The following is a 19,730-nucleotide window of genomic DNA, read 5'->3' as shown; positions in this document are numbered from 1 at the left end:
AAAATTGAAAATTTTGAATTTCCAAAACCTGTTCCTTTTTTTGAACTATGAAGCGGAAACAACCGAACTTCTAAGACAAAGTGGCTCAATACATGAGGTAATTGTATGCAAAGTTCCATTTTGAACAAATGTATACTTTGCGAGTTATGCCCTTGGCCAAAAATGTCAATAATGAGTAATTTAACCCTGATGTGCCACACCCACGTCAATTTTTTTTGCATAGGTTACTTGATATTCAAAATGTTATGTCGTGTTCCAAATATCAAGCTTCTACATCATACAGGTAAAAAGGTATAGGTCAACAAAAGTCAACAAAGGTCAAAATCGAAAAATGAAAATAACCAAATGTTAAAACCCGTTCATTTTTTTGAACTATAAAGCTGAAACAACTGAGCTGTTAACACAAACTGGCCAAAAGGATGAGGTAATTGTGTGCAAAGACCCTTTTTGAACAAACGCATCCTATGCAAGTTATGCCCCTGCCTCTAAATGTAAACAATTAGTAACTCAACCCGGATGTGCCACGCCCACATCAATTTTTTTTGTCATAGATGAATTCGTATTCAAAGTGTCTTGTAGTATTCCAAATGTCAAGGTTCTACATCAAATAGGTCATAAGATATACATACACCAAGCTCAAAGAGACACATATATTGTCAAAAAAAAAACCCTCAAATTTGAAAAAAATCAAGAATTTCAATTTTCCTTTAAAAAAACGATTGTTATATATCAATATAAAGTGCATGAGAAGGACATTAGGAAACCAAAAAATTAACCCTCTAGGTTAATTAGGTCACGTGCCAGAGCAGTCCAAAGTTGCGATTTTGGCTTTTTACAGACAGCTATAAAACCGGAAGTTCATGTCGGAGGTCAAATGTCAAAGTATCAACTGATAGCCCAGGTCAATGACCTTCAACACTATAAAGGTCAAGGTCATAAAAGGTCAAGGTCAAAGTTTAAAGTTTGAAAAAAATTCAACCGGAAGTTGCAAAAAAGGAAAATCGAAATTCAAAATTCGGCTCCCAATGTTTTTAGCGCAATCGATTGCGGAAAACATACACATCAATTTTGAGCATATCAACATTTACCTTGAGGCCCCATTTTGAGTGTTACAAAAGTGTGTTTTCAATATGGCGGCCGAAGTATCACTTCCGGTCTAGATTTTATTTTAAAATCGGCCAAAGAATTTTATTTGCTAAAGATTAGCTAAATTTTGTTGACCTACATAAATTACACCGGAGGTTATTTAACTGGAAGTAGATTTGAAATTCAGACGCTTGCCTGTTTAAAAGCGGACATGACGTACAACATTTGACTGTACCAAATTATTAACATTAATGAACACTCTTTGCATTAAAAATTTCAGATCAATCGATGCAAAAGCAAAAAAATTGAAAAAGATTTGAAAAATTTGATCGAAAAAGTGAGCCACGAATTTTCAAATTTCGTAATTGTATAAGTGCTATCAGGTCAGAAATTACAGGTAGATTGTAAAAATGAAAACCCGAAGAAAATCGATGCAAAAACTCGCCTTCTAGAGCCGATTTTCGACTTTTTGCACATGTTGAACTGTGGCACTTCCGGTTTTGCAAAAATATTCCAATTTATATTTAAGAATGGATATTTTGATAACAAACAATCATAAATGTCCATATCAGTACAGACTGGTTATTAAAAAAAAGACTAATTTATCTTTCTCGAACGGTCCCTCGTCAGAAAATTCGTCTGCGTTACTTTCCTAATTGACTAATATCGAGTAGGGACTAGCAAGAAACACTGGTATTTTCCTAATCATTAGAACACCCCTTCTTTCGATTGGTATAAGTTTAAGTCGTGTAATATAAAACCCGAAGGCCAAAAGAAACTGTACTACTTTAAAAGTGAATTTAAAAGTGTCCTTCAATTCTCAGATTTGACCTTTACCTTACTGACTTGTCCTTCACCTTACTGATTTGTCCTCTACCTTACTAATGTCTCTTCATTTCATTGATTCTTTCCTCACTTTACTGATTTGTCCTTCATCTTACTAATTAACCATTACCCTGACTGAATTGTCCTTCACCTTACTGATTTGTCCTTCACTTTGCTAATTTGTCTTTTCCTTACTGATTTGCCATTCATCTAATCGATTTGTCCTTCACCTTACTGACTAGCACTTCACTTTTTCGCCTTGGCCCTTACCTTACTTATTTGTCCTTCATCTTATTTATTTGTCCTTCTCAAAGAATTTATTTAAATGGCAATGACTGGTTGGGGTTCGTCTTCAGTTACGAAAGTCGAAGCCCTAGGCAGTCACATACGCCTTTATTGTGAATGATATTGGACAGTGGTTTTCCTGTTAGTTTTTTGAAGTTTTTGTACCCCACCTCACTTTGAGCTACATGTATTTTGACGCCTTAACCGGAAACCACACGTTTGCCATTTGTTGTGCTAGTTTTGTTGACTTATCAATCGGTTTTAAACATTTCAATCCAATCATTTAAATTGTGTTGTTTTTTATCTAGGGTGTTTTCAAACCGTGGTAATGTTTTTTTGGCCTTCAGTTTATAGATGAATAAATTAACTCAAGGAAAGCCATCTTTAACTCCTTTACTTTTTTGTTAGTTTCAGAGTTGTGTGATAGTAAACAGTTTTTGCCCTTCACATACCAAACAAATAGATCTGTAAATTACAATGAAACAACAACATTAAGTGATAGGTTTATGAGAGAAGGATGGTATGGAACATTCGACTTTATCATTCCGACAGTAAAACCTGCTAGTAGACACTGTGGTGCTAAATACCCAATCTTTCTACAAAGTAAGTATAATACCATCATTTCCGAAATTATTATATATTTCTACCTAGTAATATTTTAGTAGGTTATAATGACGCAGAACGGACAGCATAAGTCCAGTAGGGTACAGCAGCAAAATATCGGTACTGGGAGCCTGGACCGCATTCTTGACCGCTGGGTTGACATTTTTGCCTTTCTTGGTGTGTGATGTTATTATGCACTAGATATGACTAAGCAGCAGTCAGATGTCACTAGATGTTTCTAAGAATCATTTAGATATATATATATATATAATGTAACTGCAGACAGTACTGTTTCGGCCTTCTGGGCCATTTCAGTGCAGTGCTGATACTGGAATTGAGGTTTGGCTATATAGCCACCTCAGATGATCCCACATATTTGGTGTCATCGCATTATGCCAGCGTGCTCGAACTAGGAAAATGCCGATGGATCGCATATGGACCATAATAATACCGGACCACCTAATCCCGGACCAGACCAATACCGGACTACTTGAAGGAAAGTCGAACTACCCGACTAAAGGCGGCCCGGTTTACATCACTAGCATGTACATTGTAATTTGTATTTGTATTAGTGACTGAGGTAATTAATATTAATGATATCACATGATGATCATACCAGCAATTCAACACGTTACTCCATCTATCCTGTTTTGTTAATATAAACACCCAAACATGGTTTCAAATAGATTTTGAGCAATGTTTTTTTTTTCGACAAAGAAAAGAGTAAAATACCATGCGATATAAAGATAAGATCTTTACAAGGTTGGCAGACGATTTTGAAAACATAATCTCCATAATCTGAGATATCAATGAAGCTGATTATATGTATATTGTTATACTGTTAGTTGGTCACTCCCACGTTTGTGAATCAGCTACAGCAGCTTGTTGGTGAAGGGATCCAGTTTAAAGGGACAGATTCGCCATTCGTTTGACCACTTGTACTTTAGTTTCAGAAGCGGAATTATCCAGAATCCAGAATTATTCAGAATTATCCGCGTTTGAATATATATAGGTGGATTAAGGGATTCCATTTTTGACGTCATTTTGGCGCACTGGTTGACCGTCTCAATCTGCGTGATATACTAGATGACGCTCGATCAACATGACGTAGGTGACTATAGCACATCAATGACAATTATAGACATCTGGATATTCCAATCGACTCCCTTTGAACTTGCAGTCAAGCTACTCAAAGAATAATTTGTTTTCTTTCGTTAAAAATCGGACACGTTGAAAATGTGTTAAGGTTACTTGCAGGATTCTAATTTGGGGATTGGTACCAGATGAAATATAACACTTTTTGTTATCTAATTAATCTGCAGCCAAATCTAGCATGCTCTTTCCTAAACAAATCAAGTTCACCTAGGCACGCTCCAGGTTTGAGAAAAAAATCATAATAATCTCATACCATATTAGTATTTAATTTTAATAAATCATATCATCCTGGATTATGATGGAACTTGTTTTTCTGTCACGGTTACAGCAACCTACGCTAGTCAACAATGACCGTTCATTGACGCTTGACGGCCAGACTATTTTTAGACGGGGAAACTCCCGGATGTGACGTCAGCTCAAATCCTCTTATAGAAAGGGAAATTGCTATTTCGAGATATTTTTTAAGGAACTGTGCTATTTGTACATTTCGAGTACTTCTGATATTATGTCCATTTAAATCCAGTCTAAAAGGTTATGAAAGCAAGCCCATCATTTCAGCTACCTATGAACAAATCTGATTGAAATTATATTACAATGTTGTTTCTTTTTCTAATATGTTTGGCTCATTGGAGACTATAATCACAGAAAAAAAAAACAAAAATAAATGGTAATCTAATTTTAAGTGGCTTTGGTTTGTCCAGATAGCTAACGAATAATATTTATGTTATGCATGTATTGGCATTCAACCTAAGTACCAGTTATTTTTTCTTATATTGTTTACTTTTTACTAATAGGTGAGCCAGCACAGGAACGAATTATAGTAGACGTTACAGCTTGTATTCGTGATTGTACAAACCCAGTAGATATCAAGGCGTTGAAGTGCTCTGACCGACTAACCGTATACAAATTATTACGACCACCAACTAGTGACGCTGCATATTGTCTAGGTAATGTTGCTTTTGGCATGGGAAAGGAAAGTAATTATGTCAGCCTACTCTTTTGCAATTTCCAACAAATTGTAGCAAATGGTGCAACTATTATTCTACCACCCGACACCTTTTTCACGACAACCACTCAGATTTGCATCATGAGCAACCATGTTGTTTCAATCGCAATCGATTCTCGATCAGTTTCACATTTTTCTTTCAAAATGGTGTTCGCGAACAAAAGTCCTGTCTACTAAACTTAAATTCAATCAGCCCTCAACACGATGTATGTTGTTTGAATGAACATCTTGTAAGCCTAAAAATGAACATTATAATTTACTCTCTTTCAGATGGACTGGAAGCTGGTAAGTGTATCTTGGCTCTTTCGTGGTAGGACATTCCGTTACATTCTTTCATTACAGATCATCTATATGTCCTTAAAAGCACAAAAGTGGACGCGAAATTCCCTCATAGGTCTGCGAGCCGAAGGCCTGTTGGGAGTAGTGCTGGGAATCGAGTTTAAAATTATCATCGATTATCGGCAATATATCGTTAGGCATTTCCGATCGATAATCGATAAAAATCGTAATGTTGTCAAATTTTAGGTCAAGTAGACGACTCATTTCAAGTCCTATTAGGCTGCCTACCACTTACTTGCATGTAATGCTAGTGTTAGATACTAGTATGTGTATTGTGTTTATTATCATGTTCTTCGCTATGTGACCAATCTTTTTGTTTTAAAGACGTTTGGAAGATAAGTTTTCGTCAATATCGCCATCGGCATGAATGTACCGTTGAATGGTAAAAATAATTGTCTTGATCACACGTTCTTGACAACCAAGACTAAGATACTAACCACCGTTGTTATACGAATTGTGATTAGCCTTCTATTTATAAACAGCACTGATTATCCAATCAGCATTGTCGTTACGTAAACAGACTTGATAAAAAAAGGGAGACAACTACAATCGTGTGAAAAATAAAGGGAAAGTCATGCCCAAATATCGGTACCTGTATTCAGTTAATTATATATACGTATAATAACAAATGTTTGAACTAATTTATTGTGAATGAAATTTTTCTTATTAATGATTGTTATGATCATATACAATGAAAGAAATGGAAGAACATACGACAATAAAGACTTTAGCTTAGTTTATTTTGCGGTACGTGACTGCCTGAAAGCGTGTTTTTATTATGGTCCCGGGCCGGAGTCGAATATCCTTGGCCCCGGGAGTAATTTAACAGGTTATGTTATTTTTTGCGATAATCGATTTTGAAATGAACCATCGAAAAACGTTATCGGTACATGACATAAGAGCGATAATCGATTTTTCGATAATTATCCCAGCACTAGTTGGGAGGCGGGTGAGGGGGTTTTCTGGCTGGTTTACGCCAGAAAATTTTGAACAGTTAACATGTCGGGCGAAGCACAACTCCAAGACGCGTCTGCCCGAGGTTTTTGTTGCGATTGCTGCGTAAAAAGATAATATTTGGGGAGCTCTAACAGGGTTGCCCATATTTTGTGGCTGAAGTGCCCGTGTTTTACCAGCAACAAGGATGTAACATTTCTATTTCATTTCGTTTCTTTCAGACCCACTTAATTTCAGAACAAATGCCACTGTCAACACAAACTTAAGACTTGTTCCTGGTTCAGACTTTGAAGAGGAATTCATTTTCGAGTGTGTTTTTCCGAACCCAAGAAATAGTTCTTTAACATACAAGGCGACATGGTGGGTTGATTTATTATTATAGTTTCATTCCAACTCCAAACAAGGTTTCGGTCAAACCTTCAATAACTCCACTATTTCAAATGAAATATAATGTATGGAGTTTTATGTCCTACTGCACCATTTTGGCTAATGAAGGCGGGCAACGCCTTGCAGGGTGCAATGAGAGAAATTTTGCCAGAGCAGAGGCATTACCCTGCTCTTTTTCGATTTAATGTCGAGGGATCTTTAACGTGTACAGCCTGTAGCCCTCGGGCTACTGTCCCATACGTACGACTAGACGCCTTTTCCTCGTCAGCCCCTATTACCTGCATCATTGACAGTTCGGATTCTGACAATTCAGACAATTCGTGAGCGATTGAAGAACATCGATGATAACCCCTCTAATGACATTATTTCAAACCAAAATTTTCTTCACAATTTACCAATATTTTGTTTCGCACTGGATAAAGATCATGTTTATAACGCACCTCACCTTTAAAGTTATTAATCGATTTGTGCATACACAAGAACAAGTACTACATGTTCTTGTTAAATACCAGTATAGGCACTGACTGAAATAGATTAGTTGTCTGATGATCTCACAGCATAGAATTCTGGCCAACAACATGTTTCAATTACTGTTTTAGAATTTCTTATTGTATTGTGCATGCAGGTTTGTAGATGACGTGGTTGTTTTCGAGTCTCAATACACTGATTATAATGATGTCAATAAAATCAGAAGTTTTACGGATACAAGGCTAAGGGACAATAACATCACTACACTCGGCTTCCAGGTATTAATATAACCCAGGTCATTATTTCAGAAATAGAAACTATTCCAAACCACAATTATAAATTAAAATATCAATGAAATTTGAAACAAAATTAAGGGCAATATGTGTATCCAAAGATACAATTCAAATCGTGGTGCAAAAATTGGTCTTGGTGAGTTTCTTGATGTCGTAGACCTGTTTTTAAGTTTTGTCCCATTAACTACCCATAATAATTCTGGGTTTTATGATTGCAAACAGTTAGGCTTACAGGATACGCGAGTACTAACTTGAAAATTAAAAAAAAAAATGAATGGCCCTAATACGCTTACGTAAAAAAAAATGAAAAAAAAATCGCGTTAGATGTATCCTGACCCTTACCTTGACTAGTGCCCTCTTACATCAGCAAAGGGACGCATGGACGCTCCCCTCCCCACTCCCCCTCAATGAAATCCTAGCTACCACACTGGGTTAAAGGTTTCTTATAAATTTTTCATGTATGTTAACATGTGCCTTTTGGCGAAACAAAGTAGAATCGGCTCATCAATGGGATGTACATAAGTATATTTACTAAATTGTAAATGAGGATTGATTTGTTGTACTTACAGCTTCGTTGTGATATCAAAGCTGCCATGATGGTTGGCGGAACCCAAAGAAAGAGTTTACCTTCATCTAGTAAACAAAAAATCATTGGAATCATAGTGAGTCACCAATATTTTTCTCTGGTTGTTATTTGGGTTGTAGTGGTTCAGTGAGTTAGACCCTTGCTCGCTAACCTGGGCTTCAGGATTGCACCCCAGCATAACCCTAAATAATGTCACCGTCCTGGCAAAATGTATTATTTGAACATGGCGTTCGTCTTCATTTTTGTGAACTTGAAAGTAAACCTTGACCTCTTTTCATTAACATTATATCATGTTCAGGTTTGGACTCCGGTTTTAAAGATAAAGGAAGGCGAAAAGGCGAAGATAATGATTAAATCTACAGTTCCTATTGGCTGTGCTGAACCCGAGGGGTGTACATTAACAATTACTGCTGATATACCCCAAGAAGGAGAAGATCAATGTGAACCTACTCCTACAGCTAATGGTGGGTGTGGTATTTCTATCAAGGCTTCAGAATGGAACGAGTTTTATCACTTAGAGATCACTTCAACTATAACTGAGGATTATGGACAAACTGTTACTCAAAAAAAAGTATTTCTACGAACACAAGGTTTATATTTCGGTCAACGTATCTGGCAGAATTACTTCCTCGAACCAGTAACGGTAATTTTAACTTAATTGGTGTTTTCGACCTTATAAAGTGTACATAAAGCGCTCCTTTTGTACTATTTTATGTATATATCTAGTTTTTCAGCTTAGGATATGGAGGCGGGCACCAGTACAAATAAAACTGTGTCATCAAGGTTTTTTAATTTTGGTTTTGGGCGTCAGATCTTTTGGTTTGACAAAGTCACTTCCGATAGCCCGGTTTCTGATGTTCATCTGAAATATTGACAATTTATCATTGAATCCAAATGATGCAAGAGTTACGCGTGTTCGCAATCAAAAACAAAAATTCGTTGTTTTCATCCAATTTGAACTATTTGTGGTATTGTAACTTTGTCTCGATCCTTTTTTTGAAACAGAAAATTGATTTTTTTATTTAAAAAATTTGCAATTTTTGAACATTTGAAGTTCCATATCAACTGGGCAACAGTTTGTTTTTTCAAAAAGGGAGTCAATAATGTATTACAAAAATTCATAATCCATTTTGTATAACATATTGAAACTCTTTCGACTTATCACACGTTAATGTGATTTTCATAATCTTAATGTACTATTTATCCTCTTTTTAACGCTGTTTGTTACAATATAACTAATCACAAAACATTTTTAAAAAATGGATGTACGTTTGGGTTTTCTCATTGTATTGGCCTTTTCATGTATGTTAACATGTGCCTGTATTATGTTTTACATTTTTTATACGTTGTTGTATGTCGTATTTCGAGTTCAGCTACTTCGTCTACCAATACGTCAATGTTTCCGTCATTTGTCAATGAGATTTTCTCGGTGTTCAGAGAATGGTACCTTAGGTCCCTACTCTTATAGTTGGCTGTTCATACTTCATAATTTCTAACTTATTTTCAGATCAATATAGTCAAGAATACATCACTTATTGAAGGCAAATTATGTCAAATTCACAACGATCCGTATCTCAAGGATTTCTACAGCAGCACGAGGTAACAGATATACTATCAATTACAGAGAGAATGCCTAACCAACTAAACGTTCTATATATGACACAACAGTACTGAACACATATGCAGAAAATGGTCATTATGCGAAGCACGGATATTTGTAGCTTTGAGAATACACCTTTAGGGTATGGTTTTGGGCAGGAACTGAATATTGAACAATTTAGGGATATTTGTCAATCGGGACTTTTCCAGATAGATGCTTATGCATTTTTATACCCTTATAATACGTTAAGCATATGTTCGATCTATAAATAAACCAAGTACTAACGATTTGAACCGCAAAACGGATCCCGAAATCCAAAACAACATTTTGACGAAACATTGGTAGCAGCTAATGAACTTTTCACGTGAAGTATATCAATCATTGGCATTTTGATTATAATCTTTTAATTCAGGAGATCAATTCAACTAGCTGGTACATTCTACTTATTACAAATGGATAATGTGGAGGTCCAAGTGAATATAACGGCTTGCACTAGAGGGGGAGGAGGCTCATGTGTTTGTGGTGTTGTAGTAAGAGTAGGAAGAACTGCCTTTATGATCAACCACTGTAACCTACAAAACTGGTATATTGACTATATATTATGTGACGATGGTGGCGATATTCTTGATGTAAGAAAAAAATATGAAACAAAGTTTGAGGTAGGTTAACTAAATGTGAAATAAGTAATCAAGATAAAAAAAAGTGTACAAATTATAGAACAGTAAGCTATAAAAGTGATTGAGAAAAGAAACAAAGTTTGAGGTAAAAACATAATCGGTGTAAAATATCAAATATCAAATATCAAAGTTTATGAATTATGGAACAGTTATAAAAGTTATTGGGGAATTAAATTTACTAAGTTATATCAAACACAATTGTTTTTTTATCCTATACAAAGTACACTGGAATGAATCATTTTACATTATTATTAATTAGAATTTGTTAGATTATTTTGGAATTTATTGTAAGAAACATTGATAGTATCTTTTTATGTAGATATATTTACCAAGCGATACAAAAATACAGATCGATGTGAAGGATAGAACTAGTAACAACTGGTTGAATATATATATAAACCCGTCAGTAAGAGATATTGGTAAAACATTTGGTTTATGTGGTGAATTAACAATTGATTCACCAGCTGTACAATACAATGGCGCATATTTTAACTCATTACGGTAATAAATAGTAACACGTATTTTTGTTTCTCAAATTCAATCTTTTACTGATATATAACTGTCAATAACATACAAAAAATGCATTGAAAGACATAATGGTTGACTGGACAATCAAGGCCACGAAGGAACTGGACTGTGAACCCTTTTGCCTGACAAGTTCCTAATACTTTAAGTTGCATAGCCACTGTTTTGCAGACACTAAAAAACCTTACAGGTCGAATTCGATGTTGCTTCAAATTAAGTTATAGTTTTTGCACACTTTTTCCTTACACATTTTCCTTGAGAACATTAGGGGCTTTCAATCTTTCTTTTTCTATTATCCCTGTCAGGGTCCTTGATCGATTTCATTACCCCCCTTTCTCCTATAAATCCCTTATAATTCTTTTATGTTTTTCCTGCAATTATTTTCAAGCCTGACTGAATAGAACGACTTAAATTATAATTGTCTAAAAAAATCAGTACCCCAACAAATTCCAAATTACCCCTTTAGTGGTAATTATCCACAGGTTGAAAACCTCTGATCTACATGTATTATAAAGTGATCTTTATTTTTAACTTTCAACTAATAACACAGTCGTTGAAGAATTCAATGAATAAAACTACTGTCCTTTGCCTTGATCAAAATTAAAAGTGTTTACATTAAAGGGATTATAAAGAGGTTTTCTCAATTTTTTAAGTATACCGGGGACACTGATAGCATCAATTTGCATCTGTACACGTCTAAAATACAAAATGGAACACTGAATTATCAAATTATTTATTTATTTAGAGTTAAGGCAGACATGAACCTGTTTAATCCGGGCAACTGGAAAGCCCTTCCTGAGTGGACACCTACAGACACTAACAGATTCGAACATTGTCGATGTGATGAAAAAGATGACGATAAAATAGACACAACTCTGAACTGTACTCGAGTACCAGGGGCGACAACCTGTTCCCCAGACGAGGACTATGATCTGTTTCATAAAAAGAGATGTATCAATCCTTCACGAAAGAAAAGATCACTCCCTCGGGGCTCACAACCTCAAATATTACACCACAGACGACTAAGGCGGGTAAGTTCCACATATGATCAATGTTTAAGTGACGATTTGTTGCGATTTACGGGGTATATTATGAAACATTATAAATAAGTCCGTACAAGCAAGACAATTCGTTCATCAAAGTCTCGTCCAAAGCATGGCAAAATCAAGAGTAAAAACAATACAGTAATGGACTCCTCCAAAGACAAGTACTATCAGGTGTTTCGAAAAGAGTAAGAATGGTCTGCTTCGTCGTAAAGAAGAGTTGGGAAGTGGACTGTTTTGATTAACAAATAATAATTCAGACCACAAAACCATGATAAGAGTCTTCTGACATTAATGGAAAAACAAAATTGACTTAAAAAAAAACCCTTTATTGTTGAACAATATGATAAGGGATTTAGTTATAATTCCTTTAGTACTTCTCGTCTTTTTTCCTTCACTCGTGATTTTGTCTCATATCATTGAAGTTTGGCCCTGATCGATCCTACGATCGACATTTGCAGAGGAAATTAAAGAAATGAAGTTTTAAGTTTAAATTTCTGCTTCTTTTTAGGGAGTAAAGGTTATAACTTTGTACTAATGACAAAGTTACGAAAACACAGGCACAGTACCTATAAGTTTTAAGTTCTTTAATTTGAATAAACAAAGTGTGTGTTAGTAATTAATAATAAATGTTAGTAAATCCGGATTCTGAGCACTTTTATCTGTATTTTGATAATAGGAAATAACGTTTTTATTCTAGGATGTAAGTTGGAAGAATGGATGGACTATGGACAGTGCTAATGAATATTGTTCTGGTCTGTTTAATAATTCTATGGTTATTAAGAGATGTGAAGGTATAAGAGGTATTAATATTGAAGGGGCTATAGAAACATGTTTCAGTGATATACAGGTATGTGAATCTTGATATGATTTATAAATAGACCTGTTCGGAACATTCCTTCAACTTCCAAACTGTTCTATACCTTCCTTTATGGATGGAACCGCACAACTAGAATAGGAATATGAACTCCAACTCTATATGCTGGTTAGACTGAAACATTTGTCTCTTTTTATATATAAAAAATTAACACAGCTTACAATGCTCCAAGAAAACCATTTTTAAACCAATCGTATGTTTGAATTTTAAATAACAAAAAACAGTATGTTTTTCTAGAATATAAACACTAGTTCTTTTTGAAAAGAGCAGATATCATGCTTTCGACTCCTGATCCGGATTAAAAAATCCTGATATTCCTGAAAATGGAGTTTAATATACAATATACTTCATAAATATGTGTGAATCAAAGTAAGCGACTCATTGACCCGGTGTGTAACCCTTAAAGCGAACAGCACACATTATAATACACATTTATGTATAAATAAACCCCACATCCCGAGGGATTTTCCAAAGAAATGGTTTTAAAAATCGTAAAAGCCCGAGGGGAATTATTTGATTTGAATTATAATTCGGCGAGACTTTTTTTTATTTTAAGTTATTGATAACTAATAAATTAAATTGAAATAAGGGATACAACTTTTGTCTACAAAACTCAGTCAGTTTAGCCATCGACGACCAGTGAATTAGACTTTTCATTTGTCGGTCTAAAATGGGATTCTGTAAAATGCTTACATAATATTTTATATAATCTTATTATTATAAGACTGCTGTAGGGATGATCAATTATATAATATTAAGGACATAATATATCGAAATCACTAACTTAAAACGAAAGGTAAGACAATTGCTCGAACACAACTTGCATGTACCAATGACCGCGATCTCTCTCTTTTGTAATAATGGATTTTCCGTCTAAGGGTCGCAACTCGTACTTACAAAATTGGTCAATTCAACGTGCAACCAGTGGGTTAGACTTTCTATATGTCTAGGTTTTGATAGCTATAGATTCAGGTATATCAAATCTCGTAGTACAGTCTTTTATGTGAGCGATTTTATGAGAAAACAATAGATGACGTCACTAGAGATGGTTTGATAATTATTCTGCAAGTAGTACAGATAGCCTAAACCACATCAACACCAGGAATCATTGATGAAACTTTATTTATGTTAATTTTTATGAGTGGGGTAAAAAGAATTAACAAAAATACAAAATAAATTACTCCTTCGGTTAGAGTTACAAAATTACTGCAGAATACCAGAATACATAATGGGGATAGTAAAAATTTCAAATAAAACCTTCATTGAGACAATATATGATATTTGATCTATAAGCCTATCACATGGTCTTAAATGTGAAAATAACATGGGAGAAAATCCAACGGATATTGACTTGTTAAGCAAACATATACAGATACCCAATAAGATTAACAGAGAACCAATAAAGGCCCATATTGAGTCGTTCAATCCCTGCATCAGTCATTATACGAGGGCTCACGCCCCAAACAGAAGATATCTACCGAGTGATGTTTCAATTCGTATGATATATGATGATTTTAAATCAACTGCTGTTCAAAAATGCAGCTATGATACATATTGACAGGTTATCCAAGATATGAAGATCAGTTTCACTAAATTGGGTGAAGAAAAATATGAGGTATGTCTCCAGCATGAGCTACATGTCAAATCAGACCACGCTGATCTTTCTGATGGCGTTACCTGTGACAGATGCAGTACCTGGAAGAGACATAACGAGGCAGCTGCATCAGCTAGAGCACACTATCAAACTGTTGCATCTAATGCAGATGCAAACATATTGATAAGAAGTGTTGATCTTCAAAAGGTTATTATGCTACCTCATATGCCAGGTAACAAAACCGCAATTTTTAAGAAACGCATCATTGCTTTTAATGAAACGTTCGCTGCAGTTGGTAAGCAATCAAAGAAACCATCACACATTAGAGAGAGATCTTTGTCTGTTTTATGGCACGAGCGAATAGGTGGTAGGCAGGGCAAAGAAATTGCCTCCGCTTTTGTGAAAGCTCTGAAGGAGATGCAGAGCATATTGTACTGTGGCTGGACAACTGTGTTGCTCAAAACAAGAATTGGTACCTCATTTCTGCCTTATTAACTTTGGTTAACAATAATGATGTTTTAGCTCAAGACGTAACATTGAGGTATTTTGAAACCGGACATACATTTATGTCTGCTGACTCTGTCCATCATCAGGTAGAGCAGCAAATGAATCGTCAACAAGGTGGCAAAGTATTAGATTTTCCAGATTTTGCAGATGTTGTATCAAGGTGTTCTAATGTAGAAGGTTTACAGATGTCAAATATTGATTTTCGTGATTGGAGTCCTATCCATTCTGCAGCCAAGATGAAGAAATCTGGAATTAAGTTGACCCAAATGGTTGAAATAAAAGTGAAGCGTGGGTCGAAAACTCTGTCCTACAAATTGAACCATGATGATCCCGAGTTCATGGAATTGGACTTCACAAAAAAAGGAGCAATGTTGGTGTTTCCTAAGAGACTGCGCCGGAAGAACAGAGGAATACCCCTTGAGAAGAAAACTGATATTGTTGAAATGTTGTGCCCCATGATGCCTACAAATCGGCGTATATTTTGGACCAGTTTTGACATTGATAAAATCTGTGAAGATCTTATCAATGAATCTACAGAAAAATATGAAGGTTCATTTTCATAAAATCATCTTGTTTCAGTATTGTATTTGATGAAAAAAAATGTTCTTTTTGTTGTTTGTTTTTCTGTATGATTTACCAATATGATAAGCTTAGCTTAAACGGCTTCTCAACACACTTTTAGACATATTTCATTCCCATCAATAACAATTTCCAGGACTAGAAGTACTAACATTAGAAATAAAACTTTCAGGGGTGGTGTATTATCTAAAATTGTTAAAGATGGGTTTCCTTATTTTCATTTATGAAAATGGAAATGCTAATACTTATATGAATAGAGAGAAAGAGGTGTTCTAATGATTTGGAAAATTGTGTCTCACATGTCCATAATTAATTCATAATTAGCTAAATTATAGAGAATTTCCAGCAAAAATCCAATGAGTGACCGATCAAGAAATGTCAAAAAGTCTTTTTTCTTTATCCAGATGTACATACATGGACATTTATGATTGGTTAAAAGTGTTAATTATATACAAGAAGAACATAATATGATTAAGAATACATGATAATTCATTAGAAACACCAATTAACAAAATAATTTGCTTAATTTGACACTAGAAATAAGGAAACCCATCTTTTATTATAATTGTCCAATTTCTCGCTTTACCTATTGTTCCAGTAACCCTTTTCAGAATGCAAATTCGGCTTATTGTTTCTATTTAAACTGTTATGTTGTCATAATTATATTGTGCGATACCACAAAATGTGAGATACTGTCATTTACCTTCGTATGGGAGGTAATGGTCAAAAGTATTGTCAAGCATGTTGAGGGCAGTATCTGACATTACCACAGACATGACACAGATATCAATATCATAATAGAACATTTCAATTCGGGGCGATTACTGGTTGTATCTACCAAAATTTAGTAAAAGTCATAACATTAGTTCGGAAGTGGGAAGATCTCAAACTTTAACCTCGATTTTCTCAAAACGCCATTTTTGCAGATACTGTCTTTCACCTTTTTAGGGCAGTACAGATTTGAAACAGTGAATATGGACCATTATAAAGATTAAGCAAAGATATTACAAATATTTATGCAGTGTGCTTACACTAAAGAAATTTACCAAATCGAATTTTTCTCATAAAATGTAAACAGTATACTAAAAATGACTGTAAAATTGTGAGTTCCAGAATAACACAAAGGGAGACAACTCTTGCAGTATAAAATAACTTTGGTCCATCACAATAATAATAATAAAAATAATAATAATAACAATGAACTCCTTTTTTTACTTGGGTCAGAATTACAGAAGGACGTGGTCCTGCCTAACATTCAAACCATGGGACAATATAATGAATAAATGAAACAAAATACACCAGCGACAAACAAACAACAACTGACAAAAGACAAAAACACGCCATGCACCAACAGACAACGAAGCACCACAATGCAATCAACAAGCAGCCAGAGCACAAGGAGCACACATTAGCTCATGCACCATGCTCGTACTGCCCACATATAACCAAATCCAGATTCTTCCAAAAGATTTTTAACAAATTTTATAGGGCCTACTCTGTAACTGATAAATAATATACATAAAAATAATTATACTTAACAGCGTAAGGTAATCATGGCTCAAAATCAGAAGGGCAAATGAGAGAAAGTTCTAAAAAACGGTTGGAGGCCAAGAAGCTGAAAAAAGCAGCTAATACGAGCGCAAAAATTTGATTACAAGCTGAATATCCTAATATAGAGCTAACTTTGAGGATACATTTGAGCATAATGGTGTCAAATACATCTGTAGAGCGATCTTTTTCAATATTAAAACTAATGAAGTGTTCTACTATAGGAGTGTGATGTGTGAGAATCAACTAAATTGTTTGAGAATGCCGATTGATCCTGATGAGCTGATTGATCTATTCGTGAAAAAAAAACAGATCGCAACTTCCTGCCATACCATGCCCCCTCCCTAAAATGAGAAATTAGGCCCTATGCCGTTCGTTTGCCGTCCAAAATCCGCCACTGACACTGTAGCATCCCACCATCCACTAGCGCCCAGCATGCCATCTCCCATGCATTACTATACCTTTAATGTATAAACCCATACGTTGAGAGATCTCAAGGATTCAGTCAGACCTCTCGAATATATTTCCTTAACTAAAATGCTCTGGTAAAATTGCTATCTTTGCACGCTCTATTAGGTTCAAGTAGATCGTAAAATTCAATTTCATTTTCGTTTGCTATAGCTGAGTGGAACTGATGTGTTTGCTCTCGCCTCCGTATCGACTGTCAGTGCTCAATGTATACGTGAAGCCAGAATGAATGGGACTTTAAGAGAAGAAAAGGTAGAAAACGGTAAAACTATTCTGGAGATGGTAAAAGAAGTTGCTTGTCCTGGGGAATGTTCAGATCAGGGTCTTTGTGAAGACGGTAAGCCTTCTCAAAATGTATTACCAGTTTCAATAGTGTTTTGGTTGGGATAAATTATGACTCCATTTATAACCATGCCATAGCCTAAAAAAGAAAATTCTACAGAAAATATCAATATCGTCATATCATATGATTTTTAATCAGACTTTTTTCTTACTTAATATGAGTCTCAATAGACAAGAGTCTTACTGTGAGAAACATCACAAAAATCAAAAAAGGGTCAATTCAGTATTATGTTCCTACTGCAGTGGATATGAAATGTATTTAATTCTCATGACGTTGATCTATGTAGTAGTGATGAGTGTCGAGTGCGAATCAGACCAACACCTTTGAAGGGTTCCTTTTCTATACAATTTTAATACCGATTTTGCCATATTTTGGACTTCTCTTGCATGTACGGACTTTTATGCAATGTATCCTTGATTGCTTCCTTTTACAGGGAAATGTATCTGTAAAAGTGGATTTATTGGATCCGACTGTTCAGTATCACTCAATGAACCACCATTAGCACACAATCTAGAAGCTGATGGACATTGTGATTTATCAGTAGACGATTGTACTGAAGTGGCTGTTTTTGGTGGAAGATTTGTGGATGCTGAACAGACCAAGTGTCAACTGTTACCATTTAAGGTAATTTGTATTTTTAAAGGTTGGAGTATCTTCCGACTCAATCTGCGCACACACCGGAGGGATAAAATCTCGAAATTATGACCCCTTGTCTTCAAAAAGGTTTCTGACTATACTGTAGAGTACACATGCATGAAACTACAGTTCGAGTTCGCTGGCTTCTGGTGGGCCTCTGACAGCCCAAGACCCCTGGCTTTAAGGACCTCATCGCAGATAGACGCCTATCATTTTTCGACTCCTCCTCTGTAATTTTCTCGATACGCCCCTGGTTAGAGGTGCAATTCTTTCAAAAAAAGTAAGACGTACCTTTTCTACACTGTAGATAACAAATGACCAAGTTACTGTCAGTGAAGGAAGAATTATAAAAACAGCAGTATTTGAGAGTATTGGAGAAGTAACGTGTAAATTACCATCTAGAAAACGTAGAAGAAGATCAGTAGATGTACCAGTTATTGATGAAACTGTGACAGGTTATAAAGTCTCCGTATCTAATAATGGTCAGAACTACAGTCAACAGTTAAATCTCATCATATATAATATAGAATGTATTACATGTACCATGGGTCCAGATATCAGTTGCTCATCTTCCGTAAGATCTTTACCATTAAATTGTAGTTGGAAATCATTATGATTTTTATTGCAAGATTAGTCGCTCAAAGTTGGTATGACATGTGACATGAAACCAGTTCTTAATGTCTCATAAAATGATTTATAGGAATTATTTCACCATTACGCCGTCTCACATTGTATTGTGGACGTATAATGCCGTCGCCCCCGTTCGTCCATATGCCCTCCTTGCTTGGTAAGTAGACGCCACAGATTTTTGTCACCTATTATATTGTGGATACGATATATTCCTATTATATGGTTTATTTCAGTTAAACATTTAAATTGTGGATGCTGTATGTTATAGTAATGGTTTATTTAAGTCTAACTATTGTATTATAGATACTATATGTTATAGTAATGGTTTATCTCAGTCTAACTATTGTATAATAGATACTATATGTTATAGTAATGGTTTATCTCAGTCTAACTATTGTATTATAGATGCTATATATGTTATAGTAATGGTTTTTGTCAGTCTACCTATTGTATTATAGATGTTATATGTTATAATAATAGTTTATTTCAGTCTAACTATTGTATTATAGATGCTATATGTTATAGTAATGGTTTATTTCAGTCTAACTATTGTATTATAGATGCTATATGTTATAGTAATAGTTTATTTCAGTATAACTATTGTATTATAGATGTTATTTGTTATCATAATGGTTTATTTCAGTCTAACTATTGTATTATAGATACTATATGTTATAGTAATGGTTTATTTCAGTCTAACTATTGTATTATAGATG

General features: G+C 34.9%; 2 protein-coding genes across 2 annotated transcripts; both read left to right on the top strand.

Moving 5' to 3' along the window:
* Nucleotides 1-240: 240 nt before the first annotated feature.
* Nucleotides 241-15,373, top strand: LOTGIDRAFT_175170 (hypothetical protein; the record flags this gene model as incomplete). Its single annotated transcript, XM_009055789.1, has 15 exons — nt 241-283; nt 2,611-2,799; nt 4,749-4,901; nt 5,231-5,245; nt 6,475-6,613; nt 7,266-7,386; nt 7,971-8,063; nt 8,286-8,630; nt 9,495-9,586; nt 10,000-10,246; nt 10,584-10,765; nt 11,535-11,820; nt 12,533-12,682; nt 14,271-14,535; nt 14,826-15,373. The coding sequence occupies 15 exons, from the start codon at nt 241-243 to the stop codon at nt 15,371-15,373; spliced, it is 2,868 nt and encodes a 955-aa protein (XP_009054037.1).
* Nucleotides 15,374-17,630: 2,257 nt separating this feature from the next.
* On the top strand, nt 17,631-19,472 carry LOTGIDRAFT_175169 (hypothetical protein; the record flags this gene model as incomplete). The annotated part of the gene is made up of 5 exons (XM_009055788.1): nt 17,631-17,742; nt 18,182-18,372; nt 18,692-18,866; nt 19,085-19,171; nt 19,318-19,472. The coding sequence occupies 5 exons, from the start codon at nt 17,631-17,633 to the stop codon at nt 19,470-19,472; spliced, it is 720 nt and encodes a 239-aa protein (XP_009054036.1).
* Between the last annotated feature and the right edge of the window lie 258 nt (nt 19,473-19,730).

Source organism: Lottia gigantea (genome assembly GCF_000327385.1).
Source record: "Lottia gigantea unplaced genomic scaffold LOTGIsca_250, whole genome shotgun sequence".
In the NCBI taxonomy this organism is placed as follows: Eukaryota; Metazoa; Mollusca; class Gastropoda; family Lottiidae; genus Lottia; species Lottia gigantea.
The sequence above is the reverse complement of the archived record's forward strand: the minus strand, read 5'-3'. Positions and strand labels throughout refer to the sequence as shown.